General features: G+C 32.1%; 2 protein-coding genes across 5 annotated transcripts; both read right to left on the bottom strand.

Moving 5' to 3' along the window:
* Positions 1–2282: 2282 nt before the first annotated feature.
* On the bottom strand, positions 2283–7300 carry LOC107494654 (U4/U6 small nuclear ribonucleoprotein Prp31 homolog). Of its 2 annotated transcripts, none has more exons than XM_052251320.1 (8): positions 7132–7300; positions 6948–7039; positions 6707–6844; positions 5512–6404; positions 5336–5406; positions 4427–4529; positions 4208–4283; positions 2283–2635 (listed from the first exon to the last, which is right to left on the bottom strand). In XM_052251320.1, exons 3-8 carry the CDS (start codon positions 6815–6817, stop codon positions 2528–2530), a joined length of 1362 nt encoding a protein of 453 aa, XP_052107280.1. In that variant the 5' UTR covers positions 6818–6844; positions 6948–7039; positions 7132–7300; the 3' UTR covers positions 2283–2527. The 2 variants fall into 2 exon arrangements, with proteins under 2 accessions (XP_052107280.1, XP_015971179.1); XM_016115693.3 differs by having other exon boundaries at positions 6948–7013.
* Positions 7301–15066: 7766 nt separating this feature from the next.
* Positions 15067–19964, bottom strand: LOC107494655 (centromere protein C). 3 transcript variants are annotated; one of them, XM_021125071.2, is made up of 11 exons: positions 19622–19964; positions 19049–19257; positions 18878–18966; positions 18681–18792; positions 18413–18573; positions 17299–18266; positions 17146–17218; positions 16458–16546; positions 15959–16067; positions 15731–15877; positions 15067–15324 (listed from the first exon to the last, which is right to left on the bottom strand). In XM_021125071.2, exons 1-11 carry the CDS (start codon positions 19622–19624, stop codon positions 15200–15202), a joined length of 2085 nt encoding a protein of 694 aa, XP_020980730.1. In that variant the 5' UTR covers positions 19625–19964; the 3' UTR covers positions 15067–15199. The 3 variants fall into 3 exon arrangements, with proteins under 3 accessions (XP_020980730.1, XP_015971180.1, XP_020980731.1); XM_016115694.3 differs by having other exon boundaries at positions 15770–15877; XM_021125072.2 differs by having other exon boundaries at positions 16458–16543.
* Between the last annotated feature and the right edge of the window lie 1445 nt (positions 19965–21409).

Raw genomic sequence — 21409 nt, 5'->3', positions numbered from 1 at the left:
TGTTTATTATAATTTTTTCAACTTTTAAAAGCTGTTTTACCAAACACAATTATGGTGCTTGTACTTATTAAAAGCCATTTTTAATTTGATTTTACCAAACGTAAGTGCTGCAGCTTTTAAAAAGCTGTCTTTTAAAAGGCAGCTTTCATAAGCTACTTTTAAAAAGCAAAAGCTTTACCAAACTAAGCTTGAGGACTTTTCCCTTTCTTTTTCTAACAAACGCCGTCGTTTTATGAAAACACGGTTCAGTCCTACCGGCCAGTTCAACGGTTTTAAGCAGTTTCTAACTTAAGCGGTTTTATTTGTTGGACTGAATCGCAAAACTTTTGGTTTTCGTTCATCCGACCCGGCAATCCGGTCCGTTTTTCAGAAACCATGTTCAAAGGAAAAAAAAAAGTTCAAATCAGAAAAGAACACGCTAATTAATTATTATACTGAATTGTAGACCATCTTCTTCCATTACTACAAAATTAGTCCAATTCTAGTAGAGTTCCAAATTTACAGCTTTTTTATTTTAACCATTTTCTTTATATTACCTAAGGACATAAAACCACCTTGTTTTGGTTCTTCAGTTTTTTTTTAAATTAAAAAATGAATTTAATTTTAATATACTATTAGTGTAAAATTATTTTATGTGTATCTAATTACATATCATTATGATAGTAAAAATAACTATTTTTATATTAATTACGTGAATGATCATTCAAGAGAAACACGGTGTAAAACGTTTTATACTGTTAATACATCAAAATTAAACTCCTAAAAAATAGTTTAATTTTGATGAAGAGTAAATAATTTTATATTGACATATAATTAGATTCATGAATTTAATTTTAATATACAAATAGCATAAAATAATTTTATACGTGCATTTAATTATATAATTTCATATCACAAAAAAAAAACTACAGTTTACATCTGCATAAATGGTCATTAAAAAAACAAATATAACTAGAGGACTTAAAAATTTTATATTATCAATGTGTTAAAATTAAACTCTTAGATTTATATGTTTATATAATTTTTTAGTAGGGGTGAGTACGGGTCGATTTGGTTCGGGTTTATGGTAAAATTAGAACCGAATCGATCAAAATGTAATTGGTTCGGTTTGGTTTGAATTTGCATTTTTTTGTATATGTAACCAAACCAAACCAAACCGATTAAGAACGGATTGGTTCGATTTGGGTAATTGGGTACATGATGACTTTGAGATTCATAAAAAAAAGCCCAAATTTTTATCTTAAAAATTTAACAAGTACAATAAACATATAACATCGATAGAAATAATCTAAACATGTTAAACACCAAATAGATTAAAAACCAAACTCATTAAAATCCAAACATATTAATAATGAATAATCATTGTCTAATAGAAAAGCCATATTTTTTATTTTTTTATTTAATTTATATATGATCGAATTCGCAGGTTGGTTCAGATTTCGCACTCCTAAAACCGATACCCGAACCAATCACTAACAAAAGTTATCAGTTTGGTTCGGGTTAGACCTAATTATCCGTTGATTTCAGAACCAATTTAACTGATTCGGTTCGGATTCGGACGGATAATCAGGACTCGCTACCCGTGCTCACCCCTATCTTTTAGCAGCTTCACTTCGAATTGACAAACACATAATAAACCACAAAGAAACAAATAAGAATAGCAACGAAAAATACAAATTAGAGCTAAAACCCTAGATTTAATCATATTCATGCGGGAATAGCGTTAATTGAGAAATGAATGAAGCACACAACCAAAATTCGATCAAAGAAAATTCGATTAATAGCGTGAATCTCAGAGAAATAGAGATAGATAAAGAAATGGAAGACATAAGGGTTTTGAAATCTGAAAGGGCAACAGTGGAACACCAATGGTGACATACCCTGATACCCATCCTCTTGTTCTTTCTTTCTCTGTCCCCCTTTTTTTTATCGGGTTTGATATGTGGTGTCTCACAAGCAGTGTGTGAGTGAAGAGAGATCGAACAAAAATTCAGATACAAAAGATATAAAAGAAAATGAAAGAAAAAGTTATGCTACACTGCTACTTGATAGATGATAAAAAAAATGTATTTGGAAACTCAACGTTAAATTTTAATTAAGTCAACAAAAATTTAATGTTTTAATATTTTTGTCAATCAAACCCATTTTTTATGGATACAATATTAATTTTTTTTTTCATAAATAATTTTATCAGCATTCTAAACCTTTATAGGTAATAATAGTTTTACTCAGATAACATACAAATATCATTTTTTTTGGGGGTGGGGGTGGGGGAATACTTCAGAGACCTAATGCTACTCTAGTGATGACCTTCCGAACCCAAAACTGAAGCAACATCCTTAGGCATGGGAGAAAAATTCAAATTTCCCATATTTAGCCAAATTCCATCTCATATTCATGGTAACTCTCCCAACTGGGCTTGGACATGAAACTAACTAGTTAACATCCATCAGGATCAATAAGTTCCTAGTTATGTGTAGCAGCAACAATTTAGAGACACAGCAAGAGTTTGTACTGGTGCAGGGTTTCAAGTCCTCTTGATCTTCGAGAAGGTTCCGGTTTCAGAGAAGTAAGTGCTTTGAGTTCCACTACCAAGGTGGTGTGCGTGAGCCTGTGGATTTGTCAGCTCAATCCCCTGCAAATAATATTGAACATGAATTTAAAACTTCAATAAATGTCAATGAAAGAAAGACTAATGAACTATATTCGAGTTATTCTGCTTAAGAAGCTGTTTAAGAGATCAAATAGTCCATCATCCATATGCTAAATAGTGGCCAGATATTTATAAATATATTATATTAAAAAAAAGGTATTTCTTTCAAGCAGGAGGCCTAACAAGAGTGCAGTACTTTCAGACTCAATTTTACAGAGATTAGGTGTGTTATTTATTTGCATGTGTCTAAGAATCCTTCACTTCAACCAACATCAAATAGATGCATGATGATGATAATAGAATATGCTAATAATGAAGGCAAAGCAAAATCACATAATGGCCTCATTACTCAATCTTTCAGGATATTTCTAAAAGAAAAAAGCTAGGCAACCATAAATGAAACTCAAAAGGACAACAGTCCTGACACTTTTGTTAAAGTTCATTGACCAAACTACCACAAAATCTATTCAAAAATATTAGGTATTAACAAGAAAAGAATAACCTAAAGAGTAACAACTATAGCAATACCAAGAGAATACTTGTTGACAGGCAAACTGAATTACTACTACTAACTACTAAGCAGGCCCTATTCTGCTGGATATAACTTTCCGTATCCATTTCATGCAATTCATAATGTTCCCGCTAGCTATGAAAAAAAAGGGATAAAATTTAAAATCAACAGGAACAGTGATAAGTGATGCTAAGTATTCTAAAGGAAAATAAGAAGCTGATTGGTTTGTGAAATATTTTCTATTTTTATTTGCTATTTTCATTTTCTGAAAATCGTTTTCATTTTCAGATTCTTAGATTTTTGAAAATGCAATTGGATGGCTAAAATGAATTTTATTTCCAAATAGAAAAATAATGAAATATGTTTGACTGATCTTTTTTATCATTAAAATTAAAAGTTATATTTATTACTAAAGAATAAAAGATTTTCAGTTAAAATATTATATTTTTATTAAGTGTACAATTTAGTTAATCAATTTATTTTTTTTAAGTTAACAATTAATTTTATAAAATGTCTAATTTTTCTAATTGATGAATGATGACTAAATTGTCAATTAGAATTTTTTTTTTTAAAGACAATGTGCAGTAGTTAAGTCCCTCAAATAAAAACAAAATAAAGGTTGAAAATATGCCTGATGAAAAAAAAAAAAAGAAAGAAGCGGGATTTGACATTTGATGAGAATAGAGAACGTAGTACAGAGGGATTAAAACAAAAAGAAAAAAGGAACACCTATGCAGTAATGAAGGTTCAGACAGTGCACATGATCATTGAAAGAATGAAATCACCTCCTTTTGAGTTGAAAACATTTTCAACTCTTACAAGGGAAAATTCCAGAAACAGGAAAATGCCATTTTCAGTTGTGTTGCATTTTTTAAAATATTTTTAAAATATGTAACCAATCATATTTTCATTTTTATTGAAAATAGAAATGAAAATGATCAAACCAATTGGCCCCTAAATGTTTTGTTTCTATATCTTAAGGAGATTAGAAATACTCGTCTCATGCAATAAGTTGACCTCTATATTTTTCTAAAATCACTAACCTGAACTGGTGTAAAGGCCAAACTTGAGGTCAACCCAGATGTAGCACCACTGCTGCCATAATTCTTTTCCTTGAATCTAATAAATAAAAAAACAGTCCATCAGAAACATAGTTGATCAATTAGATAAATAGAATGATGATGTAGTGTCTTAGTGACAAAAAACAATCAAATAACAAACATAACTACATGCATAAAATTGAAGGATCTAACAGAGCTAACCTCTTAGCAACTTTTGCAGCAAGTTTGCTAGGCCCAACTGACACACGAAGCTTGCCACTGCCAGCCTGACCAAGCATTCCGTAACCCTCACCTAGACCATCCCCTATAATGCAAAAGCAACAAATCATTTTCAAAAGGCCAAAATACTTGGAGAACAAAATAAGCAGACAAAACTAAATTTCCAGAGACTTTTATACTACATTCTGTACTATATATATGTATATATAGGTAGCACTTCTAATAATTGTAGCTTTAAAAGTGTTACCATTAAAAATAACAATGTGGCAGATTGTGCACCACAAAATCACCACTCTGCATTCTAGTCACCCAAAAGGCCTCTTCACCATAGTATTATGGTGGATATGGTGGCTATAAAAAATTTAACTACTGTTAAAAAATGTAGCTAAAACTAAATTACACTTTTTTACTATTTGGCAACACTTTTTAATTTGATCACGACGTTTACTTTTTTCTTTATTTTCAAATTATAAAGTGTTGCCAAATGGTAAAAAAATACGACCTTAATAATAGCCATCATAGAATTAAGTGTTGCCAAAATTTCATAGCCACCACAACCACCATAATAATAGCCATCATAGAATTCACTACATATATACGTGTATATGGTAATTATGCTTAATTGGTTAGGTTGTGTTAGTATTAACTAATTATGGCTCTTGTCATATTTCCTGGGCTATTTGGCTAGAGCAGTATTCATTTCAAACTTCTACTATACTTGGAATTAAACCTGGATTAATTCTCTTTTTATTCTCTCTGTCCAATCACTATAAAAACATTATGCAGCATAATAGACAGATAGATTCATCAAATAACAAATATACTGCATTTCTAAAAAATCACATCGGGATTACTGTGCTGTCTGTGTATGTGAAATTTTGTAAAAATTACCTAAAGAGCTCTCTTCAGGAACACCAAACTGCATCCTGTTGGCCAACTTTCTCATGTCTGTTACTGCATACCTGTCATAAGAATTGCAGGGTCATGAATCCAATATAAAAGGGAAAAAGAATTGAAAACACAGCAACCTGAAAATTCAGTATAGGCAACTTTAAAACTATGATAACCTTTCTTTCATCTTCCTAAGGCGGCGACCACCTCTCTTCTTTTTAGGCTCGGAATCAGGAACAGGAAGCGGTTTGGGTTGCTTGGCAGGAGGGGGCTCCTGCCACTTCTCAATTTTTTTGTGGATCTCGTCCTTGAAGAGCCTTCCAGTTTTCCCAGATGGATCCCCACGTATTGAATCTACTCGTGCTGCAAGTGTAGACTTTGCAGCCAGGAGTCGGCACGCTCGCATCCTAAGAGGAGGAGGAGTAGTCTGAAATATTTCTGTTTGCTCAATGTATCCTATGCGAAACTGAGATGTTGCAGTGGAAAACCCAGCAAGATTCTTTTTCTTGGCACCTAGAAGCTGAACGTTGCAGGCAGGCATCTTTGCTAGAGCTACTAGACCACCAGCTGTCCCCATGAGTTTAGCTGCAACAGCACTCCCAACTATAGTAGAAAGATTAGGTGCAATATACCCCATTCTACTCTCGACAAAGTCAAGAACTTTTTTCTTTGCTGAATCAAGAGCAAGAGCTCGATCACATGCTTCAATTGTCTTACTGAGGACATCTTCTGGTAGAGGCTTGCCAGTTGTAGTTGACGCTGTAACTGAGACAACCATGATAATTGCGGAAGGCAACAACCCTTCTAGATCAACAAGAGTAAGATCCATTTCATTTCCTATCTTCTTAACAACACGAGCATAGTCAATTGGGTGATGAACCAGTGACTCAAGCTCTGGAAATTTCAAGCGATACTTATCACGAATAAAATTGTGGATAATCACAATTTCATTCTCAATGTCTACCGACAGGGCATTGCATTCAACAATCAATTGGTATTCAGGATCATCTTCTAGATCTACTCCTTGAATTGACACTTCTGTACCCTTTTGAAGGGCTTCTTCCACTTTCTGCCACGATAGAATAATGTTAACCCGAGTTACAAGCCTTATATACTTAATCAGGGGGAAAACTGAGATGATGGTGTAAAGTAATAGGCACGGAAGGATAGGAGGCGAAAACGGAGAGAATAAAACAACAATATTGCATATACAACAATTTTTTTGGGGGGGATGATGAAGTCAATAGCTTCAGCTGCAATTAGCAAAAAGCTTAGAAGAATCAAGAATTCAATGTCAACTATATAAAGGTAGCAATGTATATCCCAATTCGGCAACTGCAGAATAATAGAAACTATTGAATACAAACTAACCTGCATAATATCAATGTATCTCTGGGTTTTCTGCAACTTGGAAACACTATCCAAGTCATCATAGTTGAGATTCTCTAGGTCAGCCAGGTCCCCATCAATATCTTCTTCCATATCTGCTGCATCGACCTCATTCTCCTCCTGAAAGAAGATACACCACCTAGTTCATCAATCCTTAAATTTTAAAATAAAAAAATAAAATAAAATTATTTCAGATAGATAAGAAATAGAATATTGTACTCACCGGAATTTCAGCCTCGTTATCAGAGAGTTCGTCGAGGTCAGCAAGAAAAGAATCGGCAAGGGTAGCCTGCAACCAATCGAGAAAGAAAAAACCTAAATTTGCCATCTTAGTACTGTGTTCAAAGTAAAAAAGAAAAAAAAAACTAAATTGCTTTAGAAAAAGGAACAGAAAGAAGGGAACAAACCATTGTGGTTGGAAGCAGCAACGGATGAACACAGTCTTGTTTCTGTAGCTTCCTTTAATGGAGAATTTGGATTGCTAGAAATGATCTGGTTTTTAATAATAAGCCAGTCTCTCCTCTCGAAGCTGTCGCAGTTTCCTCAGCTCTCCGATTCAAGAATTTTCTTGATGAGGGCTACTTACAATTAGAATAATGTTCGTTTTCAATAATATATATTTATAAAATAAAAATACAATTTATTATTTTTAAAAAAAATAAATAACAAATTGGTACTAAAAGATTATGGTAATAACAAAACGGTACTTAACTTTTACTATTGATAAAATAATTCTTGAAAGATTTTAAAATTAAATAAAATTATTCAATCGTAAAAAGATGACGTCACACTGAATGAAAAATGCTGATTTGACCATTAAAAAAGAATTTTGATGATGACAGAGAATTCTAGTGACATTTTCGGTTGTCTTTTTCTTTTTCGGGATGCAGCAACATGTCATGGCAATTTTCTTTTTCAACTGTCATGGTGGAAAGGGACGCAGCGGCGTGTCAAAGAAGAAGAAGCAGCGAACATAAAAAAGAAAACATCATCGGGCCATCATCGAAGCCCTCTTCTGACAACTACATCAGTGTTTTTTGTTTCGTCATTTTTTTCACGGTTGGGTGGTCTTGTCAAATTTTAAAATTTTTCAAAAGCTATTTTGTCAATAACAAAAGTGAGGTATCATTTATCTTTCGGATACTAATTTGATATTACCTCTTTCAAAAAAGTAAAAATACTTCAAACAATTTTTATGATAAGACCTCTTTGCACCACTCACATAAGTTATAACGCGGTCAATCTCTTTTTAAATTAAAACATATATTTCTAATTAGGTAAATTACCAAACATTAGGGGTGGGCAAAAAAATCCAAATTTTGGATTTTAATCCAAATCCAAACCAAACCATTTAAAAAAAAAAACAGTTTTAAACCAAAAAAAATCCAAACCAAATTATATTTATTTTATAATTTGGTTTTTGATCCAATCCATTTAAATGGTTTTAAATCCGGATCCAGATCCAGATCCAAATTAAGATCCAAATCTTAAAAAACTAATTTGATTGAATTTAATTGACAAAAAGATTAGTACGTAAAATATTTCTCAATGAATATATTTAATCATGACTTTATATTATTGTACCTGTTTTCATTAGAGTTTTATAGCTTAATTATTTTGTATTCATTCTCTTATATCTATAACCATACAAATATATTACTTGATACCAGTACTGAAGATATTATCAAGCGATGTTGATAAAGACATGATTTAAAATCTCCCAAATTGGATTTACGAGCAACCTCGTTGACCACAATCTCTTGGTTATTTTTTTCACGTTAAAATTTTCTACAAATATAAGCATCATGTCGCATAATTGGTGCGGTACATATCTAAATGCAAAATCTCATGCCATTGATTTAATATAATATATTAAATAAATAACTATTTTAAGTATATACTAAAATTAGTCATCAAGATAGAATATAATATTAGAATATAAAATATATATTAATAATGAATTAAATTACACACACATATATATAGATTTTTTTGTGGTATTCTTTTGATGTCTTGAGAATGATTAAATGTTATATAGATTAGTTATTGTCATTAGATTTATATAGAACCAAATTCTAGTTGTAAACTTGTAATGAACCTACACACTTTAAAATGACTTTAGTATTAATTTTACTTTTAAAAAAATTATGGTTTGAAAATTAAATTTCTAAAAACTGGTTTCAAAAGTGGATTTTTTGTTAAAATATATAGTTTGAAAATTGGATTTTTAAAAACTAGTTTTAAAATTGGATTTTTGGTTGAAGAAACTGGTTTTAAAAAATCTGGTTTTAAAGCTGGATTTTATAAAAAAAACCAAATTTTAGATTTGAATTAAAAAAAACCAGATTTTAGATATGGATTTAAAAAAACCAAATTTAAAACCGGTTTTATATGTAAAACTGGATTTAAAATCGGTTTATAAGTAAAACCGGATTTAAATTATAAAACCGGTTTAAAATCGGTTTTTATTTTTTCAAACCAGTTTCTCTCTTCAATCCAGTTCTGATTTGGTTTTATGAACCATAAAACTGGTTCTGAAATGGATCCAGTTTGGATTTACAAAAATCCAAACCATGCCCACCCCTACCAAACATACACTTAAATAATTTTATCTTTAGCAAAAATCTACTCGAAGTTTATTATGACAAAAATATCTTTATATAATTTAAAAATTCAACAAAAAGTCTAAAAATAATATTATCCTTTAAGTGACAAATGGCTTTTGTTTTTTTTTTTTATGACTCAATGGCTTTTGTATTTAACAAGTCATTTATGTATTTGATGCAAAATTTTATAGGAATGTATAAATAACTAATTAAAAAATACACACAAAAAAACCAAATAAAAAATTAATCTCAATATTTTTTATTTTTTAAAAATATTATTAGTTGTTGACAAAAAAAATTACAAAAAAATATATACTTCGTAAAAAATCATCAAATTTTAAAGATAAAATATATCATTTTTCTAATAATATTTGTAAAAACTGTTTTAAAATTCAATCTCTAAAGTATTTTTTGAGAATACATATTCAATGTTGTATATTTTTATCGTATTTTTAAATTATTTGAGAGCATTTTTGTCGATAAAAAAATTCGAATGCACTTTTATCAATAACGAAATTATTCAAATATATTTTTTGTGATTTATCCTAAAAAAATAAAAAATAGACAAAAAGGTTTAAGATAATTTTGTACTATATTGACATTCACTTTTTTAACGATTTAAATCCCTAAAAAAATCTAATCTTTTAAGGACATATCTTGTATTAATTTTTTTAGGTTTTTTCGAAAGATATTTTTGGACAAAACCACAAAAAAATACTCATAAAAGATGGAGCTAGTGACAAAAATATCCATGTAATCCAGCCTTAACTGAGTGTCTTACTTGGACAATTTTCTTCCACATATTGATAAGCTAATGTATATTGAGTTTGAATTGGGAGCCCGGGGGCTTAATTTAATAACCAAATATAGCAATTATTCATAATTAGATTCAATAAAGATGAAATATGCTAACAATTCATTGCATTTGAACATTATTTACATTAATCGTTTAACTATACATCTAAATATTTTTTGTAATTAAATCTAATTAAATTAGCCTAAATTCACTAAAAATCACTGTCAACACACCAGTGTGTACACGTACACGTTCCAATAACACAAAACATATCCTTTTTCGTTTTCGTCTTCGTCTTCTCCTTCTCCATTTCCTCTTTCTTCTTTCAAATTCGCGCACGTCACCTGTTCTTTCGTTATCGTCATCACCAATAACACCAACATTTTCCTAACATTTTTAGTTTATTTCGGTTTATTTGTGAATTAATTTCGATTCATTTATATGTTAATTGAGGTTCACCTGATAAACCTGATAAGTATTGACCAAATTTTTTATTAAGTAATTTCGGTTCCTTTTTTAGTTTATTTGAGGTTCATTTGGATCCAAAAATAAATTCGATATGTTTGTGTTAATTGAGGTTTATTTGATGTTGCTAATAAGTATTGACCAAATTTTTTAGCATGAAATTATTTATTATCACTTTATTCAATTGCATTAGATTGCACTTTATTCCATTCAATTAGTTCAGATTTGAACAAATAGTCAAAAAGACTCAATCATTAACAAAAACACATCGAATTCATTTTTGAATCCAAATGAACCTCAATTAAAGTAAGAGATAAACCAAAATTATTTAAGGAATACAAAATTTGGTCAATACTCATTAGTAGCATCAAGTGAACCTCAATTAACACACAAATGAACCGAAATAAATTAAGAAATGAACCGAAATTATTTAATGATGGCAGCAGAGAAAATCAAAACTAATAAAGATATTTGCAAAATGTGGTATTATTGATGATAACGATAATGAGAAAGAAGAAGAATCAAAATTAAGAAGAAGAAGAACCTGCGTGCACGACTTTAGAAAGAGGAGGAGGAGGAGGAGGAGGACCTGCATGCGCGAGGAGAAGAAGAAGGAGGAGGAGAAAAAGGAGAAGGAGGAGGAGAAAATAGAGAAGGAGAAGAAGAAGTAAGCACGTGATTTAAAAAGTTATTATAACAACTTGGATAAATTTAATTAAGTATTTTACTTGAATGTAAAATTTTATTGTTATATTAATGTTCACTAGCACATAATTTCTCAATTTGCATCCAACCTATGCCTAAATCCTACACTTAAACTGCTACTCACCTGTATAACACCATTATAAACACACAAAAGAAGTGTAAGTTGCTGCAACAACTCTAATGACAGAACTACAAGCCAAAATCTCATTATTTTGATTTCACCTTCAATCTTCTTAATCTTCATAACTATGTATAGATTTTTTAATATTATATCCTACAACATTCTTCAAATCCTTACTAGAAGCACCACATTTCTGTTCATTAAGTCTTCTGATCAAATTCTTTACTAAATCTTATCACCCACCATCAATTTCATCAACCCATATAAAGTAATTGTAGCTTTAATTCTATAAAAACAAAAAAAAAAAAGAATTAGAGTTGGAGCTAGAAAAGAACCCTGACTATGAAACTTGTAGCTCAAGTTCCATACGTTCTAGAACGGGAAGCGAATGAACATCTTCTTAAGTTGGTAACTGTCAAAGACTCTAACAACATAGCATTTCTACCACAATAATATCTTCCATCCAAAATTTTTGCCTTATTTACGTAAGACACTTAGTTAAAACTGGATCACGTTTGGTTATTTTTGTACACAAAATTGATTTTGTGTGGATATGTGAGTTGTTTTCTTCGTTCATAGGTACTCTTGTCAACGATTCCATTTTTTCATGGGTACTTTGTCTATTTTTTTACATAGACGGTTTAAATCTCTATAAAAAAAAATTACCCCATCATACCACAAGTTTAATAGCATGATTTAATTGACCATTGACATTTATTACATTTGTCTTCTACTACTTATCCATAATAATAGCTATCTAACTTCTATTCTTTACCCACCTTTTCTGTATATCAAAAATTAAGGATGTGTTTGGTTAGCATTTGAATAACAAAAAACACGTTCAATTTGCTTAAATGTCTTGCCTTTTATTTGGCTATTTTTTTTTTTCCTTAAATGCAAACAGAATTTTATGTTCTAACTCTCGTTCGCTAAAAGCTAACAAATGGTTGCGTTCAATTGTTGTGGTTGAAGAAGTAATTAAAAGAATTTATTTCTTTTCTGCTTATGCATAATTTTTTTTTTATAAAATTTTTAGTGTTTTTTTTTTACTTTGTATAATTTTCGGTACAAATTCTTGAATTAGTATGTATTTTGTTTACTATTGTTATTTTTTATAATATAAATTATAGATTTTATTAGGAAGACTAAATTAAATAAAAAAATATAAAAAAATTACGACTAAAAGAGTATTAAATTTTAACACATAAATTTAAGTTTTTTTAAAAAAATATAACCAAAAGAGTGTTGAAAAATGTGATTTTGAGTAATATAAATTCATGTTTTTTCTAATAATTTTTATCCAAACGTAATTTTAAATAATATAATCTAAATAACATTTATTTTACTATAATTTATTTTGATATAAATCTGTCATATATAAATCACGTTAATACTAATTCACTTTTAATCCAAATCATCTTATAAAATTCAATTTGATACAACCTTCACCTTGATCTCCTCACTTTGTTTCGTGCAGACAAATGCTAATCTTTCTTTCTTATTGTATGATATCCAACACTTTTATAGATTTTCCTGTTTTTTCATATTCCAAATCGGAACTTTTTGTTGTTAATATATTTTTTTTTGAAACAAATGAAGCTCGACATATGAGAGTGGAGTATAAAATAGACAGATACAAAAGCAAATCTAAACATAAAGTTAACAATCCTATGTCATCTCCAGCATTGCCATCAACAACCAGTAGGATCAATACCAGTCCACTCTTTGTAGTTCAAAAACGTCCTGTTCTGTATGACACCAACAGTTACTCCTTTATTGTTAAAAATTCTGTTATTGCGTTCCAACCAAACGTTCCAAATAACCGCAAAGAGCCCAGTCAGTCATCTCTTCTGCTCCTCTTTTATATTTGGTGTTCCATTCCAACTCTTAAACAAGCCTTTAATGCTTCCTGGGACAACCCAATTTCTATGAAACTTCTCAACCAGACGCACCACACCTGCCGCATAAACTCACAAAACATAAACAAATTATGAACACATTCGATCTCCTTTTTACACAAGACACAAATACTATCACGCTGGCAAGTTATGCCTAATCTACTCAACCTTTCTTTAGTATTCACTTTACCGACTAAAACAAACCAACCAAACAGTTCAATTCTAGGCGGAACCAACCCTTTCCAGATCGAACTTGTAAAGCTATAACTCGTAATCTCCTCCAAAAAAGTCTCTGATTGCAATACCTGCAGAAAAGAGTTAGTAGAAAATTTCTAAATAAGATTATATTCTCTGTCAGCTGATATATTTATATTTATCTTTTCTTAAGTAATTAACTTATTTATCTTCGCCTATTTACAAAAACGTGAAAACCTTTGTTTATTTTGCACTTCACTCAAACACTGATATATCGATTTTTGGTCATTTAATTCTATGTTCGAGTAATATAGCTTGTTGTTTCCAAATAATGACCTAGTTTTAGCGCATATTTGGTCTATTCCATGAGAATTTGACAAAAATTTATGTTAACATTCAAGGGTCTAACACAATCCTCTCTTAGTCTCTGTCTTTGTCCGAACTTGGAATTATAGATGAGATAACTTTCATCTCATGAATTAGGGTGGGTTTGGTTTTGCATTGGGAAGAAGCGCATTTGAGTCTGTTGAAAGCTTTATTTTTATGTTTGGCAATTTTTGCGTTCACTTTTTTAAGAATACTCTCTTATGCATATTATTATTTTTTATAAAACTTTTATTATTTTTTGTTTTTTTGTGACTTATTATCTTATTATTTTTTGTTTATATGAATTTTTTCACTGTTATTATTATTTCTTTTTGTGTGGAATTTTTTTTGTTTTGTATTATGATTCTGTTAATCTGATTAGAATACTAAAAAGTACTGAGAATATTAAAAAAAATTAAAATTTATTTAAATATCTAAAATAAAATTATGAAATAACATAAAATAATTATTTAAATTCATGTCTTTTTCTGTAATTTTTTATCTAAATAATTTTGAATAATGTAATCAAAACGATATTTAATTTTCTATAATTCATTTTAAATAAAAATTATCAAACATAAACCACATTAAAACCAATTCACTTTTGATCAAAATGAATTTTACAAAATCAATTTTATACAAACCTCCATTTACGAACATTAATCCAAATACACTTAGCTTTCACAATAATTAGCTTTCAATTTCACGATAACTGAACTAAAAAAACCGCATCAAAATAGCAGTTTAAATTTCCTCTACTCATAATCTTATGATATTGGTTGGTTTGCAAAAGGTAATATTCCCCTTCATTCATTCTAAAGTAAAAACATTTAATCAAAAATTCTTTTTTCACAATAATTCGCTGCTCATGTATTCTTGACAAATAATTGTGATAAAGACAACTTTATAATAACTTCTTGTTCGGAGTATCAAGAAGGCCATAGCTATATCATTGTCAAACGATCAAACGAAGAAAAACAAAGCAGCAAGATCACGCTGCATATCCGTTTGGTGGTTTAAAAAGTAATTATGCTAAAGTTGTTATGTTGCCGAACGGAAGAATAAGGAGGAAAAGTGTTAAATAACCATATCCACAAAATGAAAAAAAAAAAAAAAGTAAAGATCCACACTCGTTAAAGCAACCACACCGTTTTCCCAGTGAGTGTTTCAATAGGGGGAAGGAAGAGGCGGGGGAACCTGAGAAGGGGAAGTCTTTCTTTCAAAAGCAGGGTAAATTAGATAGTATACATGCTCCACTTTGTTCCAAAAGCACAGAAAAATTAGGAAGTTCAAGAACATAAAATGGGTTAAACTCATATACTTTCAACATAGAGATGCCAGCTCCAAAAGCTCTTTGTATTCATCGGATACATAAGATTTCACCTTCATAGTGGGTTTCCCATCAGTTCCCGGTGAAATGCACTTAATACCAATGACAGTGGCCAAACCTGCAAAGAGAAATTCCTGTCAACCCAATGTACAATGGCAAGGACATGTCAAGAACATATAGAACACTAATTTTCACAACTTCACCTCACAATCAAAGCTAATTGATAGATCCAATAAGTTCTCAGCTCTTTACTTATATTTAGCTGCAGAATCTTTGACCCATTTGCTCATCACTAATCACTATATTTAGTAGCATACTAAAATGTTAAGCAATATGCCATTTTACATTAATTTTAAAATAGATGTTTGAAAGTGAGCAAACAATCCAGTTCAGTGGTTACATTTGTAACTGAAAAATATTTTTAGAGTACTACGTTGTTGGCTTGAATGCAAAATAGTAACGGCAGAAAACAGCAACATTTCCACCGTCAATAAACAAAGGATGAAGCTTTATTATAATTTCACCTAGTGTGTTCCCGTGATAAGTATTAGTATTGTACTCACTATCATGTACACGACCATACACCATTCTTTCCCCTCTCCAAAATTCCAAAGGCCTTGTCCTGATCCTGGTGCTCCTCCTTAGTCCAGCCTCCCATGATGTACCGGCAGCTGGGAAGATAAAACATAAGTTATTAACTAAAACAAAATATTATAGCAAATGAATGGATGAGTTCAACAAGTAGTAGAAACCTGCAAGGCTCTGCCTCCGAGAAAGACTTTTATCTTTATGTTGTCTTTTCGATCGCCTAACTCTCCTTTGTCCATAATCAGGCAAAATAGAATTACCATCTGTCTTTTCCTGCAAACAGGGACAGACATTCAGTTCCACAAGCAGCCAGCCGCACAAAGATGAAGATTATGCCTAATCCAAAACAAAATGAAGAAAAAGTGCTACTAGTACATTCTAATTTTCAACAAATGCTAACTTGGGAACCAATTCAAAACCATAACTTTTGCAATTATTTTTCAATTTCACACCGCCTATTAACAGTCTTCATTGTATAGTACAATTTGGCTTTGCAAGGAAATGAAAAAAAAGGCCCAACCTATTATTAGTTCAAGACAAGAAACTGTTTGAATACTGGCTACTATCTACCCTTGCTAATACATGATAATAAAGGATAATTAAAATGAGATTCAAATACTAAGACTTCAGGGGGACTAAATGGAAAGCAGCGAAGTTGTTAACCTGTAAACACTGTTCTGGACCATCATCTGATCTTCTGGAATTTTTATCATGATCATTTGCTAGAAACCCAGCAGGGTCTGACTGATCTGCTTAACCATACAATAGACTTAGCACTATCAACAGTAAAGCTAAAGGTAATACTAAATGATGTCCTCCCTTGATTTCAAATCAAAAACAATTTATCACGGTAGTGTAAGCAACAAAAATAATCAAAAGTCATAACTTATCCCCCCTAAGATCAACTACGTTGATTAAATTCAACAGCAGCAGCTTGATGGAAAATAGCTTCCATTAATTAAAAATAGGTAATTAAGCAATAATTTGGCAACAATAGATAAGTCTATGGATCTTTAGAAAAAAGAAACTAAAAAGGCACAGGTTAAATGGTGATGAAGCATGACAATCTTTTATGCAGCAAACAAGGGATCACTAAAGAAGTTTATGCATTTAAGATAAAATTGGCTTAGTGTACCAAACTGCTGAAAAGAAAATATAAAGTGCATTCATTTAAAGTGAATTGATTAAATTACTAAGGCAAAGAGATCTCATCGGAAGAAAATAACAACACAAATATTGCTTTTACTAAAATAACAATAGGGAAACATTATAGAGATAGCTTGGGATCAGCCAAGAATTAACCAGCCATTGTGCTTGTATATCAAGAACCTGATGGAATAAACATGCATACCTGGTTGATTTGGCATGTTAATATTAGAATCATCTGATGGCCCAACAGCCGCATGTGCCTGCAAATTTTCTGCCTGTATCATAAGATAGATTAATTCAGAGCTAGAAAATTTGCCAGCAATTCAAGATGATCAAGATTGAAATATAAACATACTTCATTCTCAACCCTATTTGTTACAATATTTGGCCTCCCTACTATGTCATTCATACCACTGTCTCCAATATCCACATCCATGTCAATATGAGGACCATTTGACTCAATAGTAACATCAAACTCAGGAAGCCTTTGATTATCCTCCACGGACTTTTGGGGTGTACAAGCACAATCTCTAATGATACCTTCCATCCCACTGGCTCCAGTATTCACGTCCATGTCAACACGAGGTCCATTTGACTCAATATTAGCATCAGACTCAGGTTGCCCTGGATTATCCTCCACAGACTTTTGGGGTGTACAAGCACAATCTCTGACTGTGTCTTCCACTGAATGTGTCTCACTACTTCCAATTGAATCTTCCTTGGATTTTCCAGAAGAATAGGAGCCATTCCTGACAGTATCACCTGGTGAACTTGTCTTATTAATGGCAATACCATCATCAATTACGTTTGCAGAGGGTTCATTTGATGGATTCCCAGAAGCAGCAAGTTTGTGCTCCTGGTTTATCAGAGGAATTGGGGAATTCTTTCTTGTGGATAAATGATCAATTCCATCAGCTGCAAATGGATCCACCGATGGCTTTGGGTGTGAAAGGTGAAGCAGCAAGGAAGATAGTGGAGCAAATGGACTTCTTGGTGGGGTGGGTGAAGCTGATTGCTGCAATTGGCATCCTATGCCCTGTCTAATAGGTGTTCTACTATTAAATCCTTTCAACAAATTATCAAGGATGGATAAAGGTTTCCACTTCCTTGGATTTGACGAGTTCCCATGCAAAGATTTCATACCAATAACTTGGTCATTATTTGGGAAGTCAGGAATAGATAATTTCTCCAGAACAATTGGTTTGATATGTAACCTCTCCTGCAAAAGAGTCACTGCTTCATCCCCTTCTAGATCTTCAGAATTGCATTGAAGCAATCCATCCAGTATTTCATTGATCTTGTTCTCTTCAATAACAGGTGAATCTGCAGCAAAATACATAGATGAATGTCTGAAGTCTGGAAAACAAGAGAAATGGAAAGGGACTACTGCTAGGAGGGAAAGCCAAAACTCAACTTAAGAGGGATTAAAAAGAAAACAACTCGTGCCCTACAGAGTATCATTGATTTACCAGTTACTTCATTTTCCAGTGGTGTAAGACAAGCTCCACCTTCATCTGTGCTCTCACCAACAGGGCCAAGATCGACAGATTCACTTGCCTTTTGAGAGGGTAGAACATAATCATTATTGTCAAAAGTTTCTTTAGGATAACGATGCTTGTATCTGACCCGCCTGAGCCATATGATATTTGATGAATGTTAGCTAACCGAAAAATAAAAGAATGACAAACATCATAAACAAAGCAATGGAGGCTGATTATTCAAGAATTAGCATTGTACCGCTCATTATTCCCTGAAAGTCCTGGTCGACGTTGTCGCATCTTAGTGGTAGTATCAGACAGATTTGACTCAAGAAACTCACCTGTCTGCTTCTGTATCTCTCTTTTCGCTTCTATCCATTCAAATGCAACACCAGTAAGTGCAAACCTTATAAACATCATCCAATGTGTTCCAGGAACAGAAATAAGGGGACTTACTTTCTAGCCGATCATGGGCCAAGAAGAATTCCACTGGATCTTTCAGTTTATCAAGGTCCAGAGTTGGAATCAAACTCTCAACAGATTGACTGTCAAAAAAAAATATAAATAGAAATCAGTGTAAAAAATGCAAGGAAAAGGATTTGGGGGAGAATGAAAAAGGTAATTTACGTTTTAGTTGGCTTTAAAGAAAAACGAGCTCGCTTCAGGCCTAAAGCAGGTCTCCGTTTTCGAGGAAACTCTACAGCCTCTCCAGAAGCAGCAGCAACGTCATTCTCCTCATCAAATGCTATATCACTCAAGATTTCAGAGTCAAACAGTCCAGGAACTTCAGATATCACAGCCAACTTGCCCTCAGGTTTAGCAGGATTTTGCATTTCCTGTGAGAGGCATGGATAACAATTAAAAATATTGTTGCAAAACCGTTACAACTACTCTAATTCCCTTCTTTTTTTTTTTATCACATGACTCAAATCAAACAATGAACTCAAAATTTGAAGCCTATGCATCACCCCGTATTTATGCTTCAAATAGGTGCCCAAAAAAAAATTTGCCTGCATGCAATGCACTTTGGGGATTTACTCAAACACCTAAAATGCCACTCTTAGCTGGAACAAAACCACACAATAGAAGCAAAAGATGGAAGTAAAGCAATCCTAGTTAATAAGTTCCAAACTTGCGAAAAAGAATTATAAAAAAAAAAAACATGAAAAGGAGCTGAAAGGAGTTGAAGTGGAATTTTACCATGGATCGGAGGTGGTTGTGGATGGAGTCAAGAACGTGATTAGGATCGTAGGGCTTCGAAGGGGAAGAAGCAGTGACAGTAGAAGATGACGTTGTTTGCGGAAAGAGGGAGAGACTCAGAGACCCCAATAGTTGGTAAGAGGATCTTCCACTTCACACACCGAACCTTCTTTCTCCATTTTCATTCATTCTTTCCTTTCATAAACACAAAATTTGATCGATTCAGGATAGCAAGTTAGCAACAGTGGCAGCAGAACCCAAGCGCCAAACCCTAGCGCGAAACAGTGTAACAACTCACAAACACAAACAAAATTCAAAAGGGTAGACGATTGACCAAGAATAGGAAAAACAGACCGGTAAGTGAACCGATTTAAAAACTAGTTTAAAAATTTTAAAATTTAATTGCGTTGAATTTTAGTAATAAGTCCAATCAAATTCGCTAGTTAACAATAGAGCATACATCCATGTAATTTTTTCATTCAAGCTATCTAAGTAACTTCAATGAGACGCGCCTTTCCAACTTCATTACGCATTTGTTATATACGCGCCTCGTAAATCTTTCTCAACGTAAATCTTGTTCTCTTCTTGCGTTTTCGTTCTTCTTCTTCTTCAACATAATAAAATTTGTCGTTCTCCTTTGTTTGCGTTTTTCTTCTCTGCTCGCATTTTTTATTATTGATCTGCATTGAATTCAACGTAATAAGCTCCGTTGTTCTTCTTATTCGTTTTCTTCTTCGATCTACACTTATGAATGAAAACAATGAATGATTCAACTTCAAATCAATTGAATGTGGTTATTACGTTGAGACAGCTAGGAAATAATTGTTGCATACTATCACAATAATCTTGAATATTGAACAAAGTAAAAGGAGGCCACCGAACCAAACAACATTCATTTGGTGAATCAAAATCACAAAGGCCATCGAACCGAACAATGTTCATGTGGTGAATAAATGGTGATCAACTTTCAATCAGCAAAAATAGTATTTCTCCTCCTCTTCCTTCTCCTCCTTCTTCTTTCAAATTCGCGCACGTAGGTTCTTCTTTTTCAGTTCAGTGGATAGTTTAACTAGGGCTTTGAAATTGGTTGTTACTATGTTCAGTACTTCTTTTGCATGGAGAAATATTATTCTTGTCGATTGAAAGTTGATCACCATTTATTCACCACATGAACATTGTTTGGTTCGGTGACCTTTGTGATTTTGATTCACCAAATGAATGTTATTCGGTTCGGTGGCTTCCTTTTACTTTGTTCAATGTTTAAGATTATTGTGATGCGTTTCGGAAGAATAATCCAAATCGCACTCATTCAACTGATTTTGAAGTTGATTCATTCATTGTTTCAATTCAGAAGTCCAGATCGAATAAGAAAATGAAGACGAAGAACGACAAAACTAATTACGTTGAAGTCAATCCAGATCCATAACGAAGAATGCGAGTAGAGAAGAAGAAGAACAAGAAAGAAAACACGAGCATAGGAGAACGGTGAAGCCTATAACGCGAGCAGAGAAGAAGAAGAAGAAGAAGAAGAAGAAGAAGAAGAAGAAGTAATGCTTTTTTCATAATGAGCGCGAAGTAACGAAGGGTTTTTGGGCGCGTGCTTTCACTCGTCATTAATGCGCATGATGTAAGAACTGGATTTTTCATGAATAAAATCATTTAAATGCCCAAATTAAATTCCAAAAGGTTAGGATGAGAATTTGGGGATTTAAATATAATTTTTGAACTCAGTAGGTTTTTCTAAGTCACAAAACGTGTTTTCTGTGAAAAACCGTGAAAAACTGTGAA

This window comes from Arachis duranensis, chromosome 6 (assembly GCF_000817695.3).
Source record: "Arachis duranensis cultivar V14167 chromosome 6, aradu.V14167.gnm2.J7QH, whole genome shotgun sequence".
NCBI lineage: Eukaryota > Viridiplantae > Streptophyta > Magnoliopsida > Fabales > Fabaceae > Arachis > Arachis duranensis.
Note: the sequence above shows the minus strand (reverse complement) of the source record. Positions and strands in the feature narration are given on the sequence as shown.

What these genes read in the sequence shown, in the direction of transcription:
- LOC107494654 (XM_016115693.3), bottom strand. An exon ending in GATACATTGATATTATGCAG is followed by an intron (nt 6,405 to 6,706) that starts GTTAGTTTGTAT and finishes CTATCGTGGCAG; the next exon opens with AAAGTGGAAGAAGCCCTTCA. An exon ending in TGGCCTTTACACCAGTTCAG is followed by an intron (nt 2,636 to 4,207) that starts GTTAGTGATTTT and finishes TATTATTTGCAG; the next exon opens with GGGATTGAGCTGACAAATCC.
- LOC107494655 (XM_021125071.2), bottom strand. An exon ending in GGCCCATGATCGGCTAGAAA is followed by an intron (nt 18,793 to 18,877) that starts GTAAGTCCCCTT and finishes TTGAATGGATAG; the next exon opens with AAGCGAAAAGAGAGATACAG. An exon ending in TAACATGCCAAATCAACCAG is followed by an intron (nt 16,547 to 17,145) that starts GTATGCATGTTT and finishes TGTATGGTTAAG; the next exon opens with CAGATCAGTCAGACCCTGCT.